We start from the raw sequence: 24,918 nt of genomic DNA, 5'->3' as shown, positions 1-24,918 counted from the left end.
GTTGTTACATGATATGAACACATTTTAATTCATATCATACATTCAAAATTCCACACTTGGCATACCCAAGATTAACTTCAAAAAAATTTGAACAAATTTTCACATGGCAACACTTTTAACATTAACGTGTTCGTAACAACATTGTAACCCAATTTTTGCGTGACAAACAAAAACGTACGCATCCAACTGCTTTACTGTATTTGCTCGTAAAACAATAATTACGATTGTATATTATGTATATAATGTTTTACAGCGGTGGAGTGATTAACTAAATCAGAGGGGCGCTCGTCAGACCGACTACGTACGTTCCTACATCCTGAGCTACGTTTCCTTTGTGCTGTCAAATAAAAATCTTTTCATTAGTTCAACTTGAATATTCAAACACTTAACTTAGTATATGGGTTCAAAAACTAAAACAACTTTTTATAATGATCACATAATTATATTATAAAATGATTTAATTACAATAAACAGAATAAGTATCATAATGTACCTACACTACGAACAACTTACAATTACGCAGAAGCGGACAGGACGTTTCTCCTCTCATATTTACATTTTGTACATTGAGCTCTCGATTCGGTCACCGTAATACTTAATTTACGTCCCTCGCGTCGCAAAAACACAACTCATCGACAATAAATAGGGCTCGGGAACAAGGAAAGGGAAGCGAGGGGAGGGGAGGGTGGGGGGAGCGCGCGCGCCGCCATTACATTATATATTACAGGACGGCACCGCGCGCCTCTGCTATATACACTACAACTGTTCGACGAACTTCGTGAGCTGGTCCTGCGGCGTCATGGGCGGAAGTTGGTCGTCGGGCGGCGGATGCGGCGCGGGCGGTGCGGGCGACTGTCGCAGCAGGTGGAGCTCGGAGGGCGTGGGCGGGCGCGGCGACGGCGTGGCGGGCGGCGACCGCTGCACCACGCCGCCCACACCACCCACGCCGCCGCCCACGAAACTGTAGCGCGCGCCCGCACCGCCCAGCCGCGCCGCTCCGCCCACCGCACCCACGCCGCCCACTCCGCCGTATGCACCACGCATGCTCATCATGCCCACGCCGGCCGCCGCGTTTTGCTTAAACCAACCGCCGGCAGCACCGTGAGCCATGCCGCCTACGGTCCCCACGCCGCCGGCGCCGACTGCACTCATGCCTACGTTGGACACGCCGCCCACTGTGCCCACTCCTGACACACCACCCACCTGTGCACAATAGTAGTGGGTTACTCTCTATATAACATCGTAACTACAACTGACTGGAAAGATTGATATTGCTTTAATTCGTATTTGTTACCATTTCAATAAAGTGCAATCGAGAGAAAGAGCGCAATATTCGAACAAGGTAGCCACGCTTTCGTATTACATATTCGTCAAAGATTATTAATTTCGAGAAAAATATTTGAAGTCTTATTTTGTTTAGTTGTGTTTTATGCACTAAATGGAGAAAATATTCTCATAATATCCAAAAACTTTAAAATATAATATTAATTTAAATATACGTATTGTGCGTTAACTAATTGCGATGCTATTATTCCTCCTAGATTTGCAAACCAGATATTTTACTGTAGAAGATATGTATGTAATTTATTCGCGCAATGTATCCTGAAGCCGAAATAGCTAAAAGCTATTAACTAACCAATATTGAAGTGAATTGAAAACGACATTCATTTACTAAACTTTTTTTTTTATTGCTTAGATGGATGGACGAGCTCACAGCCCACCTGATGTTAAGTGGTTACTGGAGCCCATAGACATCTACAACGTAAATGCGCCACCCACCTTGAGATATAAGTTCTAAGGTCTAGACTATAGTTACAATGGCTGCCCCACCCTTCGAACCGAAACGCATTACTGATTCACGGCGGAAATAGGCGGGGTGGTGGTACCTACCCGTGCGGACTCCCAAGAGGTCCTACCACCAGTGATTACGCAAATTATAATTTTGCGGGTTTGATTTTTATTACACTGCACTGAGCATACATTCTAATTTTATTAAGTTCAATTTAAATAAGATATTATATATTTATTGCAATGTAATTTCCTACACGTCAACAACACAGCAGGTCAGGTGATTTGTATTTGTGTTACATAAACAGAAAAATGGGCTTTTTTTTTATTGCCCTTGTAGGCAGACGAGCATACGGCCCACCTGATGGTGAGTGGTTACCGTCGCCCATGGACTTCAGCAATGCCAGGGGCAGAGCCAAGCCGCTGCCTACCGCTTAATACTCTCCACAAGCCTCTTTTGAAGAAGGACATGTCATAGTGCTCGGGAAACACCGTGGAGGGGAGCTCATTCCATAGCCGGATGGTACGTGGCAAAAAAGACCTCTGGAAACGCACTGTGGATGACCGCAGTGGCTCCAGGTAGTATAGATGAACTCTACTCCGGTGGCGAGCGGTGCGATGGTAAAAGCGAGATGTCGGTATCATCTCGAACAATTCCTCAGAGCACTCCCCATAGAACATACGGTACAAAATACAGAGGCTAAGTTAGTAATTGAATGGTACCCTCGGGGAGGGAAAAATTAAAAGGACGACCAAAGGTGAGTAGACGACATAAAGGCCGTCGCAGGCGCTACGCGGAAGAGGAAATGCCACGACCGGGTATGCGAAAGCAAAACAATCTTAGCTGATGTCAAATGCAAAGAAAAATTAAATGAATAGTATGTATAGTAATCGGCAAACTTCTTGAGCAAATGACCTTGACTGCGCAGAACCGAATTTTAGGTCACTTTGGTGGTGAGGGTGAGGCGCGACGGCAGGGGAAATCGTATCGAGCGCGTTATTGGTAGATCAGTCGAACCTTGCGCCCCGCACCGCGCCCTCGTTCCGCTTGCTCCCAAGAGTACGCTTGCGTACAGTGGCGACTTGCGTAAGTCTATCCTTATTAATCGTTAAGTTATTTGTTATAATTGCTTGTGGACTTTGTTGCCATTGCTATTTGTTGAGTGTTTGTTGATTTTTTATAAAACATACACTATGCCGTGACAAACTGGTGTAGTACTTAAAAGAAAGGGTAGAAAATTTGTGTACGACGTATATTGCTTCATTATAAAACAGGGGAAGAATGATATGGAAAAATTAAAACAGACTTCGGAAGCAACAAAAACATCAGTGAGTACTGTTAGGTACATTATTAACGAAGCTAAAGGCTCTGGCTTGCTCGCCGTGTTTCGGACTCCGGGTAAGAAAAGATCAGGGAAGAAGAAAGTTACCGGAATGGATAGTTTCGTTCAATCTGTAATAAAAATATGTAATCATAATAACTACATAACAAGCAGCGAAACTCCGTACCGTAGAAAGGCTTCGAAGAATTTAAAGAAGATATAAATTTTAATGGCTCGGAATGAAGCTTACGACGAATTATGAAAGAGCTAGGCTTCAGATGGAAAAAAAGAACAGAAAATAATCGGAAGCTGGTAAATGAAAAAAGTAACATTCGATTACTACGAATCGAATACCTTCAAAAAATAATTAATTATAGACAAAAAAGAAGACCGAATCGACCGAGTTGTAAACTACGCCGATGAGCCCTATGTCGACTCATCACGATGATAGCGACTCGGGTGATGAAAACAGTGATGATGATGATGGTCAAGATTATGATAACGAAAAAAAAATTACAAATACCATCTTCGCTTCAACTGAACCAAGACCTGGCAACAGCTATAGTTTTGACTTAATAGAAGCAATATATCTATTTTCAGCACTATATATTCAGCACCGTTATTACTAGTTTTAAGATACTCCTGTAAAAAAAACTCTCCACGAGACAGGCAGTGCCTAGTGTGGAGAGTTTTTAGCAAACTGTTATGTGTAAATGTATCATGGTTAATAAATAAATTATTAAATAATTATTAAATTTTACCCCAAGATTAAATTATTACAATTATTAACCTATATGTTTTGTTGATGTTCTAATAAATATATAAATAAATACATATGTTGATTTTAATAATTTAATAGCATTATGACGCAGAGTAAGTAATGTTTTTGCACGTGAGTGTACCATGCGCAAACTTACCCCCACTACGTCAACAAATGCTCAAGAAGTTTGCCGGTTATTATACCTAAATATGAATTAAAGTTGTTAATAAAGGCTTCTTTATCTTTATATTGCGTTTCACACAAAGAAATGTTAGTGTTACATAAACATTCGATGGTGAATTGTTTTTGAGTCCATTTTCAGGAAAATAGCAGTTTAGTTTTCCGCCTCCAAGAATTTAAATCAGATCAAACCAGTTAGATGAATTGCTTACCTGCGGCTGCTGCGGCAACATCTGGTGCATCTGCTGCAGTCGCTGCTGCTGCTGCGGCTGCATCATGTGCTGCAACGGCGCTTGTTGCTGAGGAACGCCGCACACCCCGCCCACTGAGCCCACGCCTCCTACACCCGCTTGTTGATTTTGCGCGTTCTAAAATAACAATTATATTCATTATAAACATTTTGTAAATCGTATCGTAAATAGATAAAGTAAATTAGATTCTAAAAAAATGTTGTGTGTGCAACTTGGTACAATAATAACAAGCCATCTAGTGGCCGACGCCCGTAAACAGAATGTGTATAAGAGAAACGACCTAGCTCGCTTTCTCTCCCTCTCCACGGTCGAGTGGTTCGCGAGACGCTGTGTCTATTTTCTCACTCTCGCTCGTCCTAAATTGTATCTTTTCTCTCTAGCCGTAACAAATCTGTCGCGAGTTAAATTTTAATCTTAGCGCGCTTCAAAAAGTTCACTCTTATTCTATTACAATTGCTGAAATCTAATCAAACGTTTTAAAAACAAATGAAGTAACTATAATAATACCGCACGACATTTTCAATCATCTGAATAGTTTATCATCAGAATCATCTCGTTTTTTTAATCAATGTATCTATCTATATTACTCTCCTGATCCTGTGTTATATCCAAATATGATTATTGTGTTATTTGACATTCTTTCTCGGGATGAAAAGAATAGCTCAATGGACTGGACCGTTGAAATGTTTAAACTTGAATGAAGCTTACCTGTCGTTGTTTTATGAAGGCGGCCATCAGCGGCGGATTGGATTTGAGTATTTGCAATATCTCCTGTTGTTGGTTGTGACTGCTGGGCGAGCGCAGCGTGGCCATCAGCTGTTGGAGTGCCTTCTGGTGCATCTGCGGCTGCGGACCGGCCGGACTCGCGCCTCGCTGTTGCTGCTGATAACACAACATCGAAAGATCGGATGATAACATTGAATTGATAAGAATTTTGTTAATTAACAGATAAACATCAGAGACAAGAGCCAAAATTTTTTTTAAACATTTTAATATGTGTCTGTCATCTTTTACAACTTTTTAAAATCTTAGTTACGATCACTCGTTATTTCTATAAAAGTGATTGACATTTAGAAGAAATCTCTTATTTTGTAATTCAATTATTGTAATATATTTTTTTTATAGCTTAGATAGGACAGAGCTCACAGCAAACCTGGTGTTAAGTGGTTACTGGAGCCCATAGACATCTACAATGTAAGTGCGCCACCCATCTTGAGATATAAGTTCTAAGGTCTCATGTATACGGCTACTCCGCCCTTCAAACTGAAACGGATTACTGCTTCACGGCAGAAATAGGCAGGGTGGTGGTAAGATTGTATTAATGAAGCTGAGGGGGGGAGGGGGCGTGCTGGTACCTGCATGGCGGGCGGCGCGGGCTGCGCGGCGTGCAGGTGGTGCGGGCGCGGCAGGTGCGGCGCGTGGTGCAGCGGCGGCGGCGGCGGCGGGCGGTAGCGCGCGGCCCAGTCGGCGCGGGCGGCGGCGCCGGGCGGCCCCATGGCGCCCTGCTTGCCGTACGACGGCGCCTGCTGTCGCGCCGCCTCCTCCTGTACCTGCCGGGATAGCGCGACACCCTCAATGCTTATCTATTCCGACCGCAAACTAGAACTGCCATGTGTAATACGAACATTCCAGACTTTTTGGAGAGAACGCGAGGAGTGAAGTTGTGTGATTTGTTTAATTTTGTCTATTTAGTGTTTCTTCAGGTTTAAATGTGTAATAACGGTGGTTTATTAACTGTTTAATATCTGTGAAAGTGCACAAATGTGAGAAAATGAAACAAAGCCGCTGGACGTAACTTCTCGGGATCCTCCAAAAAGTCCACTGAAAAAATCTCAGTAAATGACCATCATTTTACTGAGATTATATTTCATCCTATGTCATTTCATTTCATTTAATTTCATCCCAGTTGATTAATGTCTCAAATTAATCATCTTCATTTCATTTCACTCCATATTATCATTTTATATAAAAATAAGAATAATATAAATTAAAATAAGACATGACTTGAAGGTCTTAGTTACCAGGTCATCAAATCCCTTAAAAAAAAAAACGAACACTCCACCTGGCAATAGTTGCAATCAGCTACTGCCTTTGTGATTACTGCTGAAAAGCATTCACTTTATGTATATGTTGCGACAATATGCCAATGTGGCAATTTCTTCCTAATACGAGCATTAGAAGAGGAATCACTGACACTAATGCCTCTCTAGTATAAATGTGATGATGCAGTCTGGCGCGTGTTGAAAACGAAGTATTTATTGAAGCCGTGTAAAAATAGCGTTGTCTCTATCACATATATAATTCAATTTTAACGCATGGTACAACAACAGTATTTTTGAAGTGAATGTAGATTAACAAAAAAATTATTATTATAATTCTAGGGTCAGCAGACTAAAGCACATAAGTCAAAAAACTGTACTTTACAGGAATTAAAAAAAACTATTTAGAATCTTATTAACAAATTAACAAAATAATGTTTATTTGAATTATATAAGTCTATAACACTAACTTATTATTAAAATTAAATATTTTAAAGTAAATGTGATTATTTAATAATTAGATGACTTAAGTTATAAGGAACACAATAATAGTATGAGTTAAGTGAAAAAGTTCAACAATTAAAATATATATTATAATAATATAAGTCATAAATATAAATAACAACTCAATGTTTAATTAAAATTCTTCTTCTTCATCGAGTTCTAAAATATCTGGATCAGTATTTCGTAAAGTTTCCAACGTGGGAAGACTTATGTAAAATTCATGGAAAATATCTAGTAATAAAGGGAGCAGCGAAATTAAATCATTTTTTTTCTCGATGGATATGGGTAATGGCTGTATAGATATTATATCATCAGTTTGAGAACCCCCTATAGATTATCATAGCAACTGTCTTTATAAAATTGTCACTTTCATCTAACGGTTTCATTAAACATCCTCGGCAGACAGGTTCACGTTTACCATGCACAGTAAAAAAGTATTTTGATGTCTTCATTCTAAGCTTTTGCTTTTCAGGTTCAATAGCTCGTATTCTTTGCTTAGATTTATCTTGAATTTCCATTAAAGACGCCAAGTATGCAGATATTTTTGCATATGATCCCATTTGCCAATATTCTGTAAATATGGCATGGTTAATGGTATACGTTCTTTTTTGGTCAGGAGGAAATCGCCGGACTTCCGCCCTCCCCTAACTCTTTCAAATTCAAAATCATTTATTTCAACTTAGATGTCAGTATAACACACTTGTTGAATGTCAAAATATAAATAACAATGTTATCTCTACCACCGGTTCCAAAAAAAGCCACAGTCCTGAGAAGAACCGGCGAAACAAACTCAGCGGGCTTTTTTTTTTGTTTTTTCTCAACAATTTTTTTTTTCATAGTGCGATCTGATATACATTTTCTTTTTAAAGTTTTGTATGCCTGTCCTAAGTTACGTTTTTTTTTTCTCTTTTTATAGTACGTATACTCTTTTTTGGAGACACATTAGGATTCATTGAAATTTCATCACAAGTACTTGAACTTGATTTGATTGGAAGTCTCGGTAATTCATAACATGGATCTCTTACAGAATCATCACTAGAGAAGTCAAGTACAGAATAGTATGTTAAACTACTGACTTGACCTGATGATGTTGACTGTATAGGATCGTCTACTACTAGGTTCTCTGTGTTCAAAAATCGATTGTTGATTTACATTTTCTAAAAAAGGACAAGACAATTATCTATTTATAATGATATAATATTGATATGATTACGTAATTTGCAAATCATAATTTTGAAGATATGTGAAAATATACCTTCATTGCTTTCCAGATGAGTGGATAACGCCATTTCAACTAATTTCTTGCCTCTTTGAATATTCATCTTAAATAATTAAAATACTCAAGCACTCACACACAACTAACCAACAAACTGTGCACAATCGACAACATTAGTAAATTAAAACCACTTACCGAAGTATTGTTTACGTTATAAATATTTTTAAGTAACCACTTTCTCTAAAGAAATGTTAGATTTTGATGTTCTTTATAACATAAGTCAGACTTCTTACGTTAATAACTTTGTACTTGTGGGGTTCCTTAGAACATAAGTCCAGTTATGTTTTTTAGTTCGTTTGATTATATTAGGATTTGATAAGGTTGATACAGAACGCCGCTTGAATACACCATGAAATACTTGAGTTTCATTTATGTGCTTTAGTCAGATTGTGTGTTGAGCAAAATGTAAACCGATGATGTAATAAAAAATAAATTGAAAATTTTGACTTATGTGCTTTAGTCTGCCGACCCTAGATATTATTGTAGAAAAATATTTAAATTAATCTACTATCGTGTACGCAATTATTGTGAAATACCATAACAAAATTAATTTGAATTTCAGTAATCTTGTACTTTGGATAAAACTAATCTTACTTTTCGCAGATTGAAAGATAATTTTTTAATTAATATTAGTTGTTACTATAACAGTAATTTTGTTCAGGATTTATTATAGATAGGGCCGCGCCGGCTGGAGGCACGACCCTGCCGTGAGCTCGGCCTCGCATGTCCCGACGGGGGTGACATTAACATTTTGATATCTGTGGACTCCGGTCACTACTTTAAGCCAAGTGAGCTGAGAACTCTTTGAACTATCTATACAATTAAATTTAAAACGGAAAAAAGCCCAGTATTGCACTATCAAATTGCATATTAAGCTAGTTCTAAACAACATTCGGGGCGTTGGACCTTTGATGTCGTTTGACATGATGCGAGATCAGATTAATTGTATTACCTGCTGCAGCGCCTTCTGCACGTTGTGCGGCACGTGCGTGGCGGCGGGCTTGGAGGGGGGCGGCGAGGCGAGCGCGTGCGGCGGCGGGGAGGAGGGCGGGGCGGCGCGCGTGTTCATGGCCGCCATGCGCCGCCGCAGCAGCTTGGCCTGCTGCACGCGCTGCTGCACCTTCTGCTGCTTCAGCTTCTGCTTGATGCTGCTGCAGAACGGCACCGAGCACTTCGACTCCGTGCAGTGCTTGGCGTGGTAGCAGCACAGCGCTATCAGTTGCTTGCAGATCGGACAGTCGCCCTTCGTCTTTCGCTTGCAGATCTTGGTGTGGGTGACGACCCGCTTCATCTTCTGGCAGGACGGCAGCCTGCAGTTGGCGTCGCGGCACTGGCACGCGTGCACCAGAGACTGGATGCAGCGCTGGATGGACTGCTTGCGCGCCTCCTGCGGGTTGGCTTGCTTCATGTCTCCCGGCGAGGAGCCCACGTCGATGTCGAGGCCGAGCTTCTCCATGGTGTGCGGATGTCCCTCCTTCTCGTAGCAGGGCACGCACAGGTCGAAGTCGTCGCAGACGGTGCAGTGGTACCTGGTCTCGACGTGCGACTTACAGCTGTTGCACGTGTACACGAACTTGTCCTGGCCCTGGTTGTGCAGCTCGTACAGCATGCACAGCGTCGAGTACCTCGCCCTTCTTGTCGACGAAAACTCGTAATGTCGATCTCGCGCCATGGTTAAGAACGCGTCACGACCGTCCATGAGGTCACAATTTAATAATGGATCAGGGTCTTGAATAGGCTGAAAAAAAAAAAAAAAACCATAAAACTAACGTTATAAAAAATTCAATGAAGACAGCATTATCTATACATCATGAATGCAGGATTTAATTGAGCGTCTCACGGCAGCATGGCTATCCCATTGTAGTTGCTGATGATCATATGCCCCGGTGACCACTCACCAAAGGTGGACCACATTCTAGTTAAAATTAATTTAGGCAATAAAAATATATAAAACTAAAATTAATTTAATGCAACAAAACTTGAGACTTACAGCTAAACTAGCAGCAGACTGTGCGGAATGTAGCCTTATAACGAAGAACACTTCCTTGTGTTTCTCCATGGTTGCAAATATTTTTGCACTGAGATCACTTCCCTGTTGCTGATCACTTTGTTTCTTGCTGTTCTTTCTCTGGGCCGCCTTTGACTTGTTTGATTTCTTCGCCTTCTTCTGGCCTTTCTTCTTACCATCAGGGCCCTGCTCGTTCTCCTCTGACGACTGGAATATCTAAAAGACATGTTAGAGTATGTCTTCCAATTTCGTATTTCAAAAATAATACACCAGCAACATGCTAAACTTATTAGTTGAAGAAAAAAACTGATCCAAAATATTCTGATAAAAACTTCAACTAAGACAATTAAGCTTATTGCTAGCAAAAGAACCATACTGACCACTGCCTCGGCGGCTTCTGCCTGCTTTCTTTTCTCCTCTTCCTCCTGATCTAATTCTTTTATGGACTCTTCTAGTACATTCGGCCAGAAGTCGCCCTCAAAATACGGCAGCTCAGCCGCTGAAGAGATGTTGTCCTCCATTGCTTGTTTGAGAATGTCTTTATAGTCTAATATTATCCTCTCTATAATTCCTTTATCTAACATTTTCTTATACCACTCTTGCAACCTTTTGGGCTTTGGAATTTTTTGTTCAGGCGGATGACAGTGGAAAATATAGTCATCTCCCTCCGACGGCGGACACGCCCATATGTGTGCCATGGTATAACCCAGTTGCTTAGCATAATCTAAATATCCTAATAAAATCTCATGGTACACTGCCGTCCTGCACTGACGCGGTTGAAAGAAATGTACCGAGTCTAGATATGCTATATAAACGCGCCTCGTATTGGGTGACGGACTCTCACTGCCGTATTCCTGAAACATTGTAGAATAATAAATTAAGAATGCAAGCACTTTTCTTCACTTCTTTAACTTGACACTTTTGTGTCTATTAACTTAATCTAATAACTAATTCTATATTCTTACCTGCACATGCATACCAAAGAAACAAATATCAGTCCCATCAACTTCTTCAAATGCAAATAAAGCTTTGGCCCTGTACGGGAATTCGGGAGATAATTCACCAGGCTCTACGAATCTTGTTTTCATTCCTGGTTTCACTTCTACTATCTGTAACAAAAAGCATTATTATACAATTTTCTGACTATTCAAATAAATAACCTGTAATAAATACACTGTTTATTTTGACTTTAGCAATTCTAATAATTATAAGCAGGACTATTCACCTTATCAGAAGAGGCGACAACCCTGATATGCACTTCACCGGCACCAGCCTCTTTCTTCTTTAGGAAATTATTGACTCTAGTTTCAATATAAATGCCAAGTTTAGAGGTGGGCAGTTTCTTCGCACTAAACTTGTTCTCTTTCCGTTTGCCCCCCTTCTTCTTCAAACAATTATCACAGCAGAAGCCCTGGGGCCATATCGAATCATGGTGTAATACACAGATCTGGTGCTGTTTCCTGCCACAGTCCATGCACATAACAAACGGTTCTTGTTCCAAATGGTCATTTTTCATTTCTTTAAACTGATCCTTTTTAATAGCACTGAAATTTTTTCAATTAAACAAGCTGTTAGAATTCTTTGAATAACTTTAAAATAAGATTTTTGGTCGATTTAAATTCCATACTAAGCAATAGGTGAATAGCAAAGCTTTTATTTCAATATCATTCAAAACTACATTAACCTCATACAAGAATTTATGTATAGTATATGATCTTAAGATGGATATTTATATATATTTTATTATTTACTTTAAAATTCTTTAGAGATTGTCATTACATTATGAAAAAAAAAAGGATTTTATAATCTTACACCAAATAAATTAAGATAGTTTTATCGACTCACGTCTGCGGTTGTAGCGGGTCGTCGCCGAGCGTCACGGTGTCGCCCTGGATCTCATTGAAGCATTTCTGGCAGAACGTGTATCTATCGGAGACAACCCCATACGCTTTTAGACTTTATTCACAATTTCGGTCCGTGGGGCGGTAGTGGTGTGAAGCGTGTACAGGAACGTTTTGTGTGCAGGAAAGGACGTGCGGCAAGAGGGCCAAAAATAAATTAGTAAGCAATGACAACATAAAAGGGGTTAATAGTAAGACAGTGGACACACGGCGGATTAGACAGACACAGCCCTTTACCAACGTGGCGTACTACCGACGGACCTTACAGTGAGAGATCTACAGAATGAACCTTGTATTTATGAAATAATTCCTATATTAGCCGCAATTAACTAAATGCACTAAAAAACTTTTACAGTACATAACCTCTAACTGCAGATCTCACACTAATTTCATAATAATAATATAAATTAAATACATTTACGGATAGTTCCTTAAAAAACCTGAAGGCACGCTAATTCTAAGAACGTAAAACATCGTTATCGTTTGAAAACTAAAAATTCTTAGTTAGATAGATAGTCATGAACATGCTTCAAGTTTTTTACATATTTTTTAAAATTATAGGATAGTTGTTTCAATATAGTTCCAAAACAGTATCGGAGGCGAAACTCCTGCGAAGTAGATAAGTCAGATTTTATGAAGAGCGCCGGGACAATTGTCGTCCCGGCAACACTCATATTTATCGATATTAAGACTTTAAAATTAGCCAATTTAAGAATTTATCGAAAGGTCGTTAAAATATATTGTATGAAATGTATTCGAATTGCGATGATGCATTATGTCGGACAATGTCTGGGGTCAACTTGCAGATGCCCCGAGATGTGCGCTAGGGCTCGTGTAATCATAACAAAGTTATTTGACACGCAAGGTGTTACATGCGCCGGGTTGACGGCCGTTACATTACGGTATGTCCGTAGATATTTATAATATTTTCTTCTGTAGCAATATAACGCATTTATTCGCTTTAATTAAAATTATTTTGAGATATTAATGAAATTAAAACTTCATGTAATTAATAAACTTTAGAAATTTGTAGACATTGTATCATCTAAAATAGAAATTTCATGTCAAGATTCATTCAAAATATAATGTGATAAATTCGAAAAAGCATCATGTTATAACCGAAGTAAATTAATAAAATTGCAACAAGTGCAAGTAGAAATATCTCTGAGTTAGGGACATATTGGAAAAACAAATGATATAATAGAAAAGCATTTCTTATAGAGAAAATTTAAGACTAGGCAACATCTACCAAGTTCATGGGGCTGCAGGAAACGAGACTGCCCTGTGTGAAAGTTAAACTTTTTCTTTAAAAGAACACGGTCATCCTTTTTATATCTTTTTTTTTCATATTTTTTTTATATTATCGTTTCTATTTGTTTTGTTTCTATTTGATAGCTTCCTGAAAACGTGTCCAAACGCTACGAAGTGTATGTGCAGTTACGTATATTGATTGACTTTGACTTTAGACCAGACCGATTGTTTATAAGCTCCCGTAACTTAACCGTTAGCATGAGGTTAGCCGGGACTCGTCTTAGCTTCCGATAAAGTGACTTCCCGCCAGTTGTACCACCCGGTCTGTTTGAATCGTAGGTAAGATTTGGGCCGAGACGTAGAAACTCGTAAGCCCTCAAGGTGGTTTTGACCAATTTTTTGATTTGGTGGTGACCAATAAAAAAATAATTTTGATGGCTATTTACACAAATAAACAAATATATGAGAAAATTCGGTTTTCCTGTCGCCTCAAAGGCTGCTTGTTGCTCTTGTCTCAAACTTTCACACTTAATACTATGATGTGGTATTAACTCATTAAAATACTTTAAAATAATATGCATTTTCAAAGAAGACAGACGAAGGATACGAATCTATTAATACCAAAATCTAGTTGATTTAAATTTTAGTCGAAGCCGCAAAGGGAATAAACTACTACTACCCGCACGCGAACGCCAAGCAATGTAGGTTTCCCAAAACGTATTTTGTGAGCCCGCAATGGAACGGAAAGTTGCCCTGAGTTCGAGCCGGATTGTTTTACATTGCTCGCCATTTTCGAAATATAGTAAATTTTTGTTTAATTTGTATAGTATTTGTTTAGTCACCACCTCTGCAATGTGGCCATGTTTTTTTTATTGCTTACATGGGTGGACTAGCTCACAGCCCACCTGGTGTTAATTGGTTACTAGAGCCCATAGACATCTACGATATAAATGCCCCGCCTTTCAAACCGAAACGCATTACTGCTTCACGACAGGAATAGGCAGGGCGGTGGTACCAACCCGTGCGGACTCACTAGAGGTCCTACCAAAATTATGGCAAAATAAAAATTCGTACTGTTTTAGTGATTAATACTAGCATATGCATATTATTTCAAGCAGTAATAAGATGTTCATGATAAACATTTTAATTGAATATTTAATGGAGCTTATGTTCTTACTTCATTTTTAACTAAAATTATACATACATAGATTACAGTGTTTACTAACCAATTGTTTATCATAAGCACTTTATAGATCATAGTATAAACTTAATGTGAAATATTGGAGCTATATAACAATAACATTACACTTTAAAGTGTTGTAAAATTGTAATAGAATGCTTATTTCATGTAGGTAATTTGAAACCAAAATCAGTATGTGTACTGGCGTTATGACACATTAATTTCGGTGTAAGATATTATTATACAGCTCCACTTCAATAAGCTATTGAGTGTAATTCTCTTCACCTGTTCTTGTAGCTGAAGTACTTGGCGTCTCTCGGGATGGTACACAGTTGTTTGCCGTAACAGCATAACACTTGGGGGTTGAATGTGTATTTTCGTCCACAACAATAGCCCAAACTCTGCATCACGGGATCAATCTCCTGCTCGAATACTTCTGATAGCTGGACAATGAAAAATAAAATATAATATTAAGTCTATAGAATTTGTTTGAAAAATTTACTCACATAATCAATATTTTGATACATCATGTATTCAAATATCTTACCTTAGTACAATATCTGTAAACTCTAGAATTTTTTCTATTGTAGAGCCAGGCGTTCTCGAACATCAGCCACACGTCGTCGACATACTCCCAGGGGTCCTTGTAGACGCCGCGGTCCAGCTTCGACTTGATGGTGGACAAGTCGATCGGTTTACTGACGATATCGAAGTAGTCCGGGATGCACAGGGCCTGCGCGTCGACGGGCTGGCGGAAGGGCAGGGACTCGGGGTCTTGTCGGAACATTTGTTCGAGTGTGGGCATGAGCGCCTGCCGCAGGTCCTCGGGTTTGAACACAAAGATCTTCCTCGTCCCTCGGTCGGCATTATTCAAGTCAGTAGTGCTCTCCGTGGGTTCTTCTTTGATCTCCGCTTTGACTTCCAGCTTAGTTTCTTGTTTGACTTCTTGTTTAGCTTCTTGTTTAATTTCTTGCTTGATCTCTTGTTTAACCATGAAGTCCGGTTCGCTTGAATCTTTTTGAGAAACAATCTCATCCCGCATTCCTTTTCCGCCACAGTCATCCTCGGGTTCTTCTTTAATCCGAGGCTCCTCTGGTTCTTGTTTGACACGAATTTCTTCTTGTTGTTGGGGACTGTGAGCGATAAAAAGATTCAATATAAAAAACTACAAAATATAAAAATTAAGTATGAAGATGTAAAGCAAAGTATTCTCAAGTTAAACTCTAATTAGACCATGGTTTTCAAGTATTTGTTGCATCCGATTCAGAGGCCAAATGTTATAAGATTTTTTTTAAAATATTTATGTTGTATTTATTGAAGTTTAGCAACAACGATCGGTGCAATGAACACCTCAGAGAATCTTATAATATGATAGTGCAGGTTTACCTCTGTTCGTGTTGCACGAGCGGGTGGTGCTGCGGCTGCGGGGGCGGCGGCGGCGGCAGGTGGCGGGCGGGCGCGGGGGAGGCGCGCGCGGGGGTGGCGGGGGTGCCGGGCGCGGGCGAGTTCACTCCCACGAACGGACTCGCACCGCCACGCACGCACTATATCATAAACAATGTAAATAACTTTCAATAGTTTTCCAATAAATCCAAAACAAATTATATTACATCTCTATTATCTTTTACCCAAGTAGTCTACTTTTCTAAATTCATGTTAATCTGTTTTTAAAAAACACTGTTTTTTAGTATAGTATACTATCTACATGGGTTGTCATTGCAACATATGCCGGTTGTAAACTTTAATTTTATGTTTTGGTCAAAAATAGCAGTACTCCGAGTTGCATTTGTCAATCTTTCTCGACTTTCTTGAGCAGAACTTGCCTAATCAAAAGTAACCCATGTATTGGACTAACAATGGGATACTAAAATTTCATAATTGAAACAGGACTCCACCCTTCCTTTTATTCTGGGTTCATCATCCATTGCCAACCTCCTGACGTGAATCTAATGAAAGATAAAGGCTACAGATGTACTGTAGGTTTACCTTGTTGGTGTCGATGTGTTGGTGCGTGGGGGAGGCAAGCGGCGCGGGTCCGTTGGTCTGCGCGTAGTGGGGGGCGGGGGAGGTCAACGACCCGAACGGCGACATGCCCGGCGCACCCACACTACCCACACTTCCATTCGACGTTTGACCCATCTGATGGGCAACAAATGAAATCAATTAATTTCTCATGTTTAAAGATATTATTTATTTATTAATATATATATTTTTTGGATTTTGTATGATTAGTTATATATTATATTGTTAGTAATTTAGGTCGCATACTTTTTTTTAATTTATTTTTTAGACTAGAGAGGATACTCTTAATGACTTTTTATTTGTCAAAATTATTGGTAATATTGGTACATATGGAGTACTTAATCAAAACGAATAGGAACGACAATTTACCTGGTTGGGACTAGGTCCGGGCGGTCCCACAAGGTTGTTCTGGAAGGGCAGTCTTGCCGTGGGCATGGAGAGTGCGATGCCGGGCGAAGGAATGCGCATGCCGAGAGGTGCAGTCCCGGCCAGCCCACCACGGCCCAGTGCCGCCCTGGCAGCGCCGCCCACGCCAACACCTCCGCCTACCTGGCCTGCACTTCCAACACCTTGTTGCTGAAGCTGCACCTGTTTATTACATTGGTTCATGTAATTGACCTATTTATAAAAAAAATTATAAATCTAGTTAATACTGCTTCACTTAGTTTGATTAAGTTACTAAGTAGTTGTTAGGTGCAAGAAAAAAATTACCTGTGACTGGGCCTGCTGCTGCGCTTGTTGCTGTGCAGCCTGGGCGGCCAACTGTTGTTGCTCTTTTCTTTTTTGTCTTTTTTCTTCTAGCTCTTTCTGAATTTTATAGATTTTCTCAGCTAGCAAGTGATAATATTCTGATCGCGTACATGCCATTTCATACATGTCACCCTCAACCTTTCTAGCATAAGCTACTAAGTTGTGCATCCGTTTATCGAGCATCGCCGATGGGTCTGGTGTCGGGAATATCGCTTGAACCCTACGAAATTAAGAATGATTTAGTGTACATTTAATTTTACGAACAGAAATGGATAGACACAATAATTTCATATTATGAACATTTTTAAAGTACTCACAGTTTGTGGACTAGGTGGTTTCTGAGATCAGCCGTGATCGATTGGTGCCACTCCTTCGTTCCCGATACTGGATTGGCGGTCACGGCTCCACCCGGGAGCTGGAGGGATCCCGTCCCCATCTGAGTTAAAATAATATTCTAATGTAGAGCATGGGTATTGTCACTGGACTAATTAAATAAATGTTATAGGTGTATTTCAAAAGGAACAAGTCTCACCAGTTGTTGTTGCTGTTGTTGCTGCTGCGTCTGGGTTTGTTGCTGGGGTTGTTGTTGCTGTTGTTGCGTCTGCATGTCCGGCTGCGGTTGGTGCGAGAACAGCGACTGTACGGACTGCGTCTGTTGCTGCGGCACCACGTCCGTGAGCGGAGGAGGGCGCGGGGCCGGCATACGCACAGGGGCGCGAGGAAATCCACCGCCCATGTTCGGCACAGAAGTGGGGCACGTTATACCAAGCGCCTCATATGCGCGTTTCATATTGGCCTCTTGCGTAGGTGCGCTCAACTGTTGCGCGACGCCTATCGTGCCTTGCACAGTGCCGCCGCTGCCCACACCTATGCCGACGCTGGCCATGCCGCCTGCGCCTCCGCCGCCACCCACCCCGCTGGCCACGCCGCCCGTCACTCCACTCGCCACTCCGGTGGTCACGTGGGGAGCCTGTCCTCCCGCCGCGGCTGTTGGTTTCGGACACTCGTTTAGTGATCGGCCGGTCGCTTGACAACTTCGTAATATTTCAGAAATTACGTTCGTTCTGACGGACTCACCGTTTATGCTGCGAGTTCGGTCCGCTTGTTTCAGAGGCAAACATACAGGACAGTCATTTTTGTTGCAATGTTTCCAATGGTTGATAATTTGTCGCGACGACGAACAATGCGGTACAGTACAACTTTTTCCAGCCTAAAATTTTAGAACAATGATTGATCATCAAGACAACTTCATAATCTCAATTTGAACAAAGTGCAGATATTTTAATTTGGTAAAATCTTACCTGACATGACATCATGTGATTTAGTACACCTTTCATTGTTTTACAATGAGGTAAGTAGCATTGCCACGACTCTCCATTTGACTGAGACTCGCGTCGTTGACATTTGTGTGCATGTAACAGTAGAACAAGCTGCTGCTGAATAAGTTTACGTTTTTCTGGGTCTGCAATGGAACCGGCGGGAGGTTGCTGAGGGCCGGCAGGTTGCTGAGCAGGAGCTTGGGTGGCGGCCTGCGGTTGCGACTGGCCCCCCGCCGGAGCTCCGGGAGTCTGCGGTGACGGAGCGGGAGGGACAGCAGCGGCAGCCCCGCCTCCTCCAGCTCCCATCTCGCCCGACGGACCGAACCGGACACCGGCGGGTCTTTGTGGTAGCGGAGCCCCCGCCGCGGCACCGGCTCCTGTTGCAGACTGCCCGTACGTTGGATGATATGGAGCAAGCGGATGACCGCCGCCACCTGGCGCTTGCATTCGGGGGTGATGCTGTAATGGAGCGCGAATATTCGGCGCCTGCATCCCAACCCCGCCTACTCGTCCACCGATGGGCCCGTTTTGTATCGCCTGTAAAATACCGTTCTGTCAGGTCATGGAAATATTTTTTCTGTTCGAAAACATATCATAGTAGTAATCAACAACTATACAAATACACACCTGTGCATGAGGATGATGTGTCCCATGATGGCTGTTGCCCATCAGTGTCGGCAGCTGCTTGTTTACATTGTTAATTATCCCACTTCCAAGCATCCCTGCTCCAGTCATATTACTATTTGTCACAATCATATTCCCAACGTTTGTGACGTTCATGCCGCCTTGAATTGAACTCATCGGCATTGTCGAATGTAGTTGATTTGGGTGACTCGTATTTGGCATTAATTGGTGCATGCCACCCATGAGGTCCTTTGATACAGACACATTTGGAGGTGACTGTAAGTTTGGACTCTTACTGCCTAAACTACTCAATCCTAAAGGATTGTTGTGGCCAACTAAGCCACTCTTGTTGCCCTGTGAAAAGACCAGCAAACGAAATTTCCTTGTTAGTCAATATGTTTTTAAAATATAGCACAATAAATAATATTACTTTAAATTTTAATCAATTTCTACAGTCTCAGGTACTCACTTGTAAAAGATGATTATTGATCTGTCTGTGCATAGCAGCTGCAGGATCATCTCCATTGAGCTGCTGCTGAGGGGCCATTTGCCCAGGCCCCAATCCTTGCGCCGGGGGCTTGGGGCCCGGAACTCCCGGCTGCTCACCCCATGGACCTCCCATTAATTCATCAGGGAGGTCCTTTTCGAGGTCAAACATGTCAAGGTTTGAGAATCCATCAGCTGTTAACAGTACAAGATATTAGTTACTTAAAAATTCTCAGTTATGTGTGATGTGTGATGATTTAAGTCATTGAGAAATGTCAGATCACGGCCTTTTGTATCAAACAATTTATTATTATGTTGATGTGTAACAAATAATAGAATAATTATTGTTCATTGATCAAAACATCTATTAATGTAGAATATCTGCTATATATTGTTTTACTTTGTAAATAATTCAGACATAAATCCCCCTGATCTTTTTCTTCGTTTTTTCACAGTATAGGTAATTTTAGACCAATATACCTGTTAAACTACAAAGTTCAACCAATGGGTGAGCATAATAGTTAAATTAAAATGTGGATCAATACAGATCGATTTGTAGTATTGGATAAGCTAAAAAGAGTTTGCTTTGAGTCGTCGTCCAATCATTGTGTGGTGAACAGGTTTGTTTGCTCATTGTCTGGGTGGTTATTATCTATATATGCATATATTTAAGCATATACAAATATGTTTATTAGTCTCTAGTACCCATAACACAGGGAATCTTAAATTGAGGCTAGATGACCGTGTGTGGTTTGTACCCAGTTATTATTATTATTAATAACACACAGTAATTGAATTTATTTGGTATAACAGTATTTTTTCCATGAATTCTTTTACTATTACCACTATTATCAGATTAATTTCTATTTTTAATACTTCTGTATATTATAAAAATACTTTTATATAATTAATATAATTACTTCTGCTTTAAAAGTATCATTTATATTTGACATTTTATGGTTTTGTCAAATATATTTAAGATACTTTATGAATTCTTTAGTGGTTAGAAAACCTGTTGATTTATTTAACCCAAATTTCATAAAAATGGGGGTTGACAGTGAAATAATGGTACTATAGTATTCATGGCAACCTAATAATTAAATTACTCTAAATCAGAAAATTTTCAAAGTATTAATGTTAACACTTTTGGCAGAATGACTAAAATTAAATCTATGTATTTAAAAATAAACAAAAAAGAAAATTATCTTTTTGATTTTCTCTTTAACCTCTATGCTACAACAGGGAAGAAGAAAACCATTTGAAAAATAAATAATGAAATGGTCAAAATATGGACCAATTGGTACAATATCTTATTTCATTGTTTTAATGAATGAACAAGCTCACTGGTTGACTTGGTAGAAAGTAGTTAAAGCAGCTCAAAAAACCTCCAATGGCTCAAAAACTTTAACATAATTACTTATATGAATTTTAATAGTCCATTTGATTGATTTCTAATCTATTCAACAAATATTATCCATATTATACTGGGCTGTTGTCAGCCCACACTTTACTACACATATTTTCATCTTTACTACCTTTATGCATATTTTTGTAGCACAATTGTGGCACATATATATTCTGAATCGTGAGATCGACCTCGTGGCTTCAGTAAGTAACAGCAGTTTTCTTGTTATGGTCATTGGGTCAAGGAACTATTTTACACCAGACTAGCCTTAGCATCCTAGAACTTAAAAGTATTTTTACTTATAAAATTTTATCTAAAGCCTAGGGTGCAAATTTAACGTAAGGCATAAAGGTATGAAAGTTAGTTAGCTTTAAATTCTTAGTGTCTTGAAAGCTATTTCTTTGAAGCTTTTTGTGTTGTTGTATTTGTAAGGAGATCTTACCATTCAGTAATTGATTAAACTTTTTTATTACATATTAATCATATTTTTAATCGTTTAAAAAACTTAACGGCCTGAGATTTGTCATTACCAACATCAAAGTTCACAAAATTATTTATCATTATTTTTGGGGAATAATGATGATGATGTAGTAGGAGAGTATTGTGAGCTGCTAAAAACTAAGCTACACAGATGTGTTTCATAGAAATTTTTCATTATGGTATCTATACTAATTTTAAAAATATTTAATATTTGGTGGGAAATTATGAAACCAACTTTGTATTATATTTTTGCCAAACCGACAGACTAGTGAAATTATTCTGACAATAATTATTATGATAATGAGGTCTCAAGCTGATTCTGATCCTTCTGATGGATTCAATAATTTTTACATATTTAAAGGCCTAATCTAGCATCTAACACTTAAGAACAAATCTAATCAGATATTTATTGCTGCCCCATCTTAAATTTGTACTTGGTATTTCAATCTCCTTTTAATTTCATTGAAATGCATTAATTTCAAATTATACCACAAATACATTAATTATACTTGATCTTTTATACATAAATATTCAAAACAGTATAAACACTTTGAATTTATTAGATTAATTGTAACTTATTAATTTTGTTGTTAAGTTTTGGTCGAGAAATATTTATATATTTGATTTCTATTCTTACATTTGTCTGGTCAAATTTTTTTGTCTTTAATACTAGTAGTAATTCAATTTTGTAATTAACTTGTATTATTTATTTAGGGAATATCACAAAAATCTAATATGTGGAATGAAATTTTACTTTATAAAATAGTTATATTTTTCAAGTGGTTGTAGTTTTTTGCCATTTAATTATGTCAAATGATAGCAAAATAAAACCTATTGCAGAAATATAGATTGGTACCTCTGAACAGGAAGTTTAGAACAAGGCAAAGTAGAAAAAAATGGCAGAGAACTAACTTCACCATGAAATGAGAGTAAGGCTGGGAAGACAGATGTGTCAGCACTATTGGACTAATAAAGCAAATCTTTTCTGAGAGACTCAAGTCTGTAGAAACTGTATTCTCAATTATTTTGAAATATCTTTTCAAAGACATAATGAGCAGTTTGCTAATTTATCACATGAGTTTTCAATGGAACTTAAACTTAGTCACTATTTTTGATATTTTAATCTAAACAATTTTGCTAAAATGTTAAGCAAAATGAAAACTCATAAAAATTAAAATTAAAATTTAAAAAAATTAAAATTTCCATATCTGATTTTGCAACTAAGGTTTAAAAAGTAGCAACTAAGATTTAAAAAGTGATATAGATATTTATTTTTAGATATTAAGGATTTTATAATACTGTCAAATCTGGTTAAGCTTTTTATGATCTTTTGTCCAGCATGATGATGATGATAACAAAAATGACTTTTGTTTTATGAACATAATTCAAAGATCAAACAAAAAGAAACTCCATTAAATTTAATATATTCATTTATTAAATACTTACTGTATATCAGTTTTTTTTCTTCAAGTCTACACTAAGCCTAAATCTTATTTACAAATTATCGTACTTCCAATGATTTAAAAAAATAAGATTTTTGAGAAATAAAACTTCAAAGTGTACACAACACAAATTCAATTAGTAAAATATATTTTACACAAATTACAAGACAGAAATGATAAGGCTTTTATTTATTTTTTGTAAAAAAATTGCAGTGGAACAAGTTACTATATTTTAACACTATTCACAGTAATGTTTACTCCTGTATAAAATTATTGAATAAAGGTTTTCAAAGGAAGTTTTTACATTATTTGGATGATCTTACAAATGCAGGTATTAAGACAGCATGTGTAATAGGTTATGTATTATCACAACTGTCAAAGTAACATGTTATGTTTATCATGTGGATGAAAATCAACAAAACACTAAATTCGCTTTGGGCTTTGTGACTAATATTAACTCCCCATAATTGTTTCATTTATTTAAATTAAAAAATTGCTTAATTATTTATCTTTTTAGTTATTTATATCTTTTTTTTTCATTTATTTATATTATTTGAGCTTCGTTCGTACAATTGAATTTGTAATTAGTAATAATTTGTAAATGACCTAAATATACTGTCACTCTATTAGAAGATGAAATTAAGGTAAAATATGAAACAAAAATTATATGGTATTCCCTAAACTATAATTCCAATACATATTGGAATTATAAAAGCCTATTCAAGATTAAAGTGTTTGATTGCAAAGATATTTAAAATTTAAATTCACAAAAAGTTGAAAGAAGTTCTTTACAAAAATAATAAATGAAACTACTTTTACTAACTTCGATTCTGTTCTAGAAATACATAAATATCATCGTTAATTTCTTATTTTTGGGATCCAGCTAAGAAGAAACAATAAATACGACGCAAAACTTACAAGGCGCTTACAAGAACGAAGCAAAATGTCAAAATTCAAAGAAAGATAATATGTCAGAACACCGATCCAACACTTTAGTAACTCTACAATAATATTAAAATACTCACCCGTGGAGTCAGAGGGACCCTGAAAAGGGTCCCTGATCATCTTCGGCCGCTTGTTAGGCGGCTCATCGGCCATGGCTCTGTTTACTAAACGTAAGCCGTCGTGAATATTTCGGCCCGCCGATTCAAATAACACTTTTATGTCTTATATCTTCAAGAAATAACATTTTAAAGAGATTTGTCATTCATCATAATATAATTCACCCACATCACAATCGTTCGATGTCCTTCGCATCGTAGAAGGCACATATTATAATTCTCACTCAAGTATTCGCCATTACAAAGCTCCGAATCGAAGAGCTACACAGACCCTCTCACCATCTTCCGTCGGAACTAGCACAATAAATGAAAACAATATCACCAGATTTGTCTACTTTATGAAATTTATTTCTTTGATCAAACTACGCAATTTCACTTAACACATTAAAATACACGGAATGATACAGTTTATAATGGTATGATGTAAGAAAAAAACAGAAAATTTACACGACAAATTCCTAAATTCTTCTTAGTCTCTCCAGCGCAAAATGGCGGCTGTTGATGAAAACTTTTTCTACGCTTGTCAGAAAATGTCGGCCTACAAAGAAATAAAGCACCGTGATTGGTTTACAGATACCACGTGACTGCCGGAAGTTCTGATTTGACGCAGGATCGGTCCGAATTTCGTGACGTAAGGCGTACAAATACGAAGATTAACGAAGAAACCCGAGTCAATTAAACCATGTAAAGTTATTATTTACAACAAAAATCAAGTTAAAAAATGTTTCGAATTATGTCAGAGTGTTATTGGTAAAAGTTAGAATTATTAATAGTTGTTTCACGGAATTGATTACCTGAGGAACGTTGAAATAAAAACATTGTAAAACATTCGGAATTTCCCGCTCAATCGGGAGTGGCCATCATTAAAT

The 24,918-nt window shown here is 38.5% G+C and overlaps 1 protein-coding gene across 12 annotated transcripts; it reads right to left on the bottom strand.

Annotated features, from left to right (window-relative positions):
• Positions 1-420: 420 nt before the first annotated feature.
• Positions 421-24,918, bottom strand: LOC101744944 (histone lysine acetyltransferase CREBBP). Of its 12 annotated transcripts, XM_038015123.2 has the most exons (24): positions 24,844-24,918; positions 24,014-24,587; positions 19,645-19,856; positions 19,179-19,541; positions 18,534-19,103; positions 18,310-18,442; positions 17,765-18,219; positions 17,550-17,686; positions 17,194-17,452; positions 16,852-17,100; positions 16,447-16,599; positions 15,847-16,004; positions 15,008-15,593; positions 14,746-14,903; positions 11,974-12,084; positions 11,354-11,672; positions 11,094-11,237; positions 10,509-10,982; positions 10,111-10,344; positions 9,073-9,858; positions 5,657-5,851; positions 5,010-5,183; positions 4,263-4,418; positions 421-1,203 (listed from the first exon to the last, which is right to left on the bottom strand). In XM_038015123.2, exons 2-24 carry the CDS (start codon positions 24,084-24,086, stop codon positions 757-759), a joined length of 6,546 nt encoding a protein of 2,181 aa, XP_037871051.1. In that variant the 5' UTR covers positions 24,087-24,587; positions 24,844-24,918; the 3' UTR covers positions 421-756. The 12 variants fall into 12 exon arrangements, with proteins under 12 accessions (XP_037871051.1, XP_037871054.1, XP_062527703.1 ...); XM_038015126.2 differs by lacking the exon at positions 24,844-24,918 and having other exon boundaries at positions 19,179-19,529; positions 24,014-24,579; XM_062671719.1 differs by lacking the exon at positions 24,844-24,918 and having other exon boundaries at positions 17,550-17,668; positions 19,179-19,529; positions 24,014-24,579.

The sequence above is a fragment of the Bombyx mori genome, chromosome 13, assembly GCF_030269925.1.
Source record: "Bombyx mori chromosome 13, ASM3026992v2".
Taxonomy (NCBI): domain Eukaryota; kingdom Metazoa; phylum Arthropoda; class Insecta; order Lepidoptera; family Bombycidae; genus Bombyx; species Bombyx mori.
This window is presented reverse-complemented; position numbering and strand designations above follow the sequence as displayed.

Coding starts and splice junctions, on each gene's coding strand:
- LOC101744944 (XM_038015123.2), bottom strand. CDS start 24,086: ATGGCCGATGAGCCGCCTAACAAGCGGCCGAAGATGATCAGGGACCCT. Junction 5,852..9,072: donor TGCAGAAGGCGCTGCAGCAG/GTAATACAATTA, acceptor CTATCCCGGCAG/GTACAGGAGGAGGCGGCGCG. Junction 1,204..4,262: donor TGTTGCCGCAGCAGCCGCAG/GTAAGCAATTCA, acceptor TATTGTGCACAG/GTGGGTGGTGTGTCAGGAGT.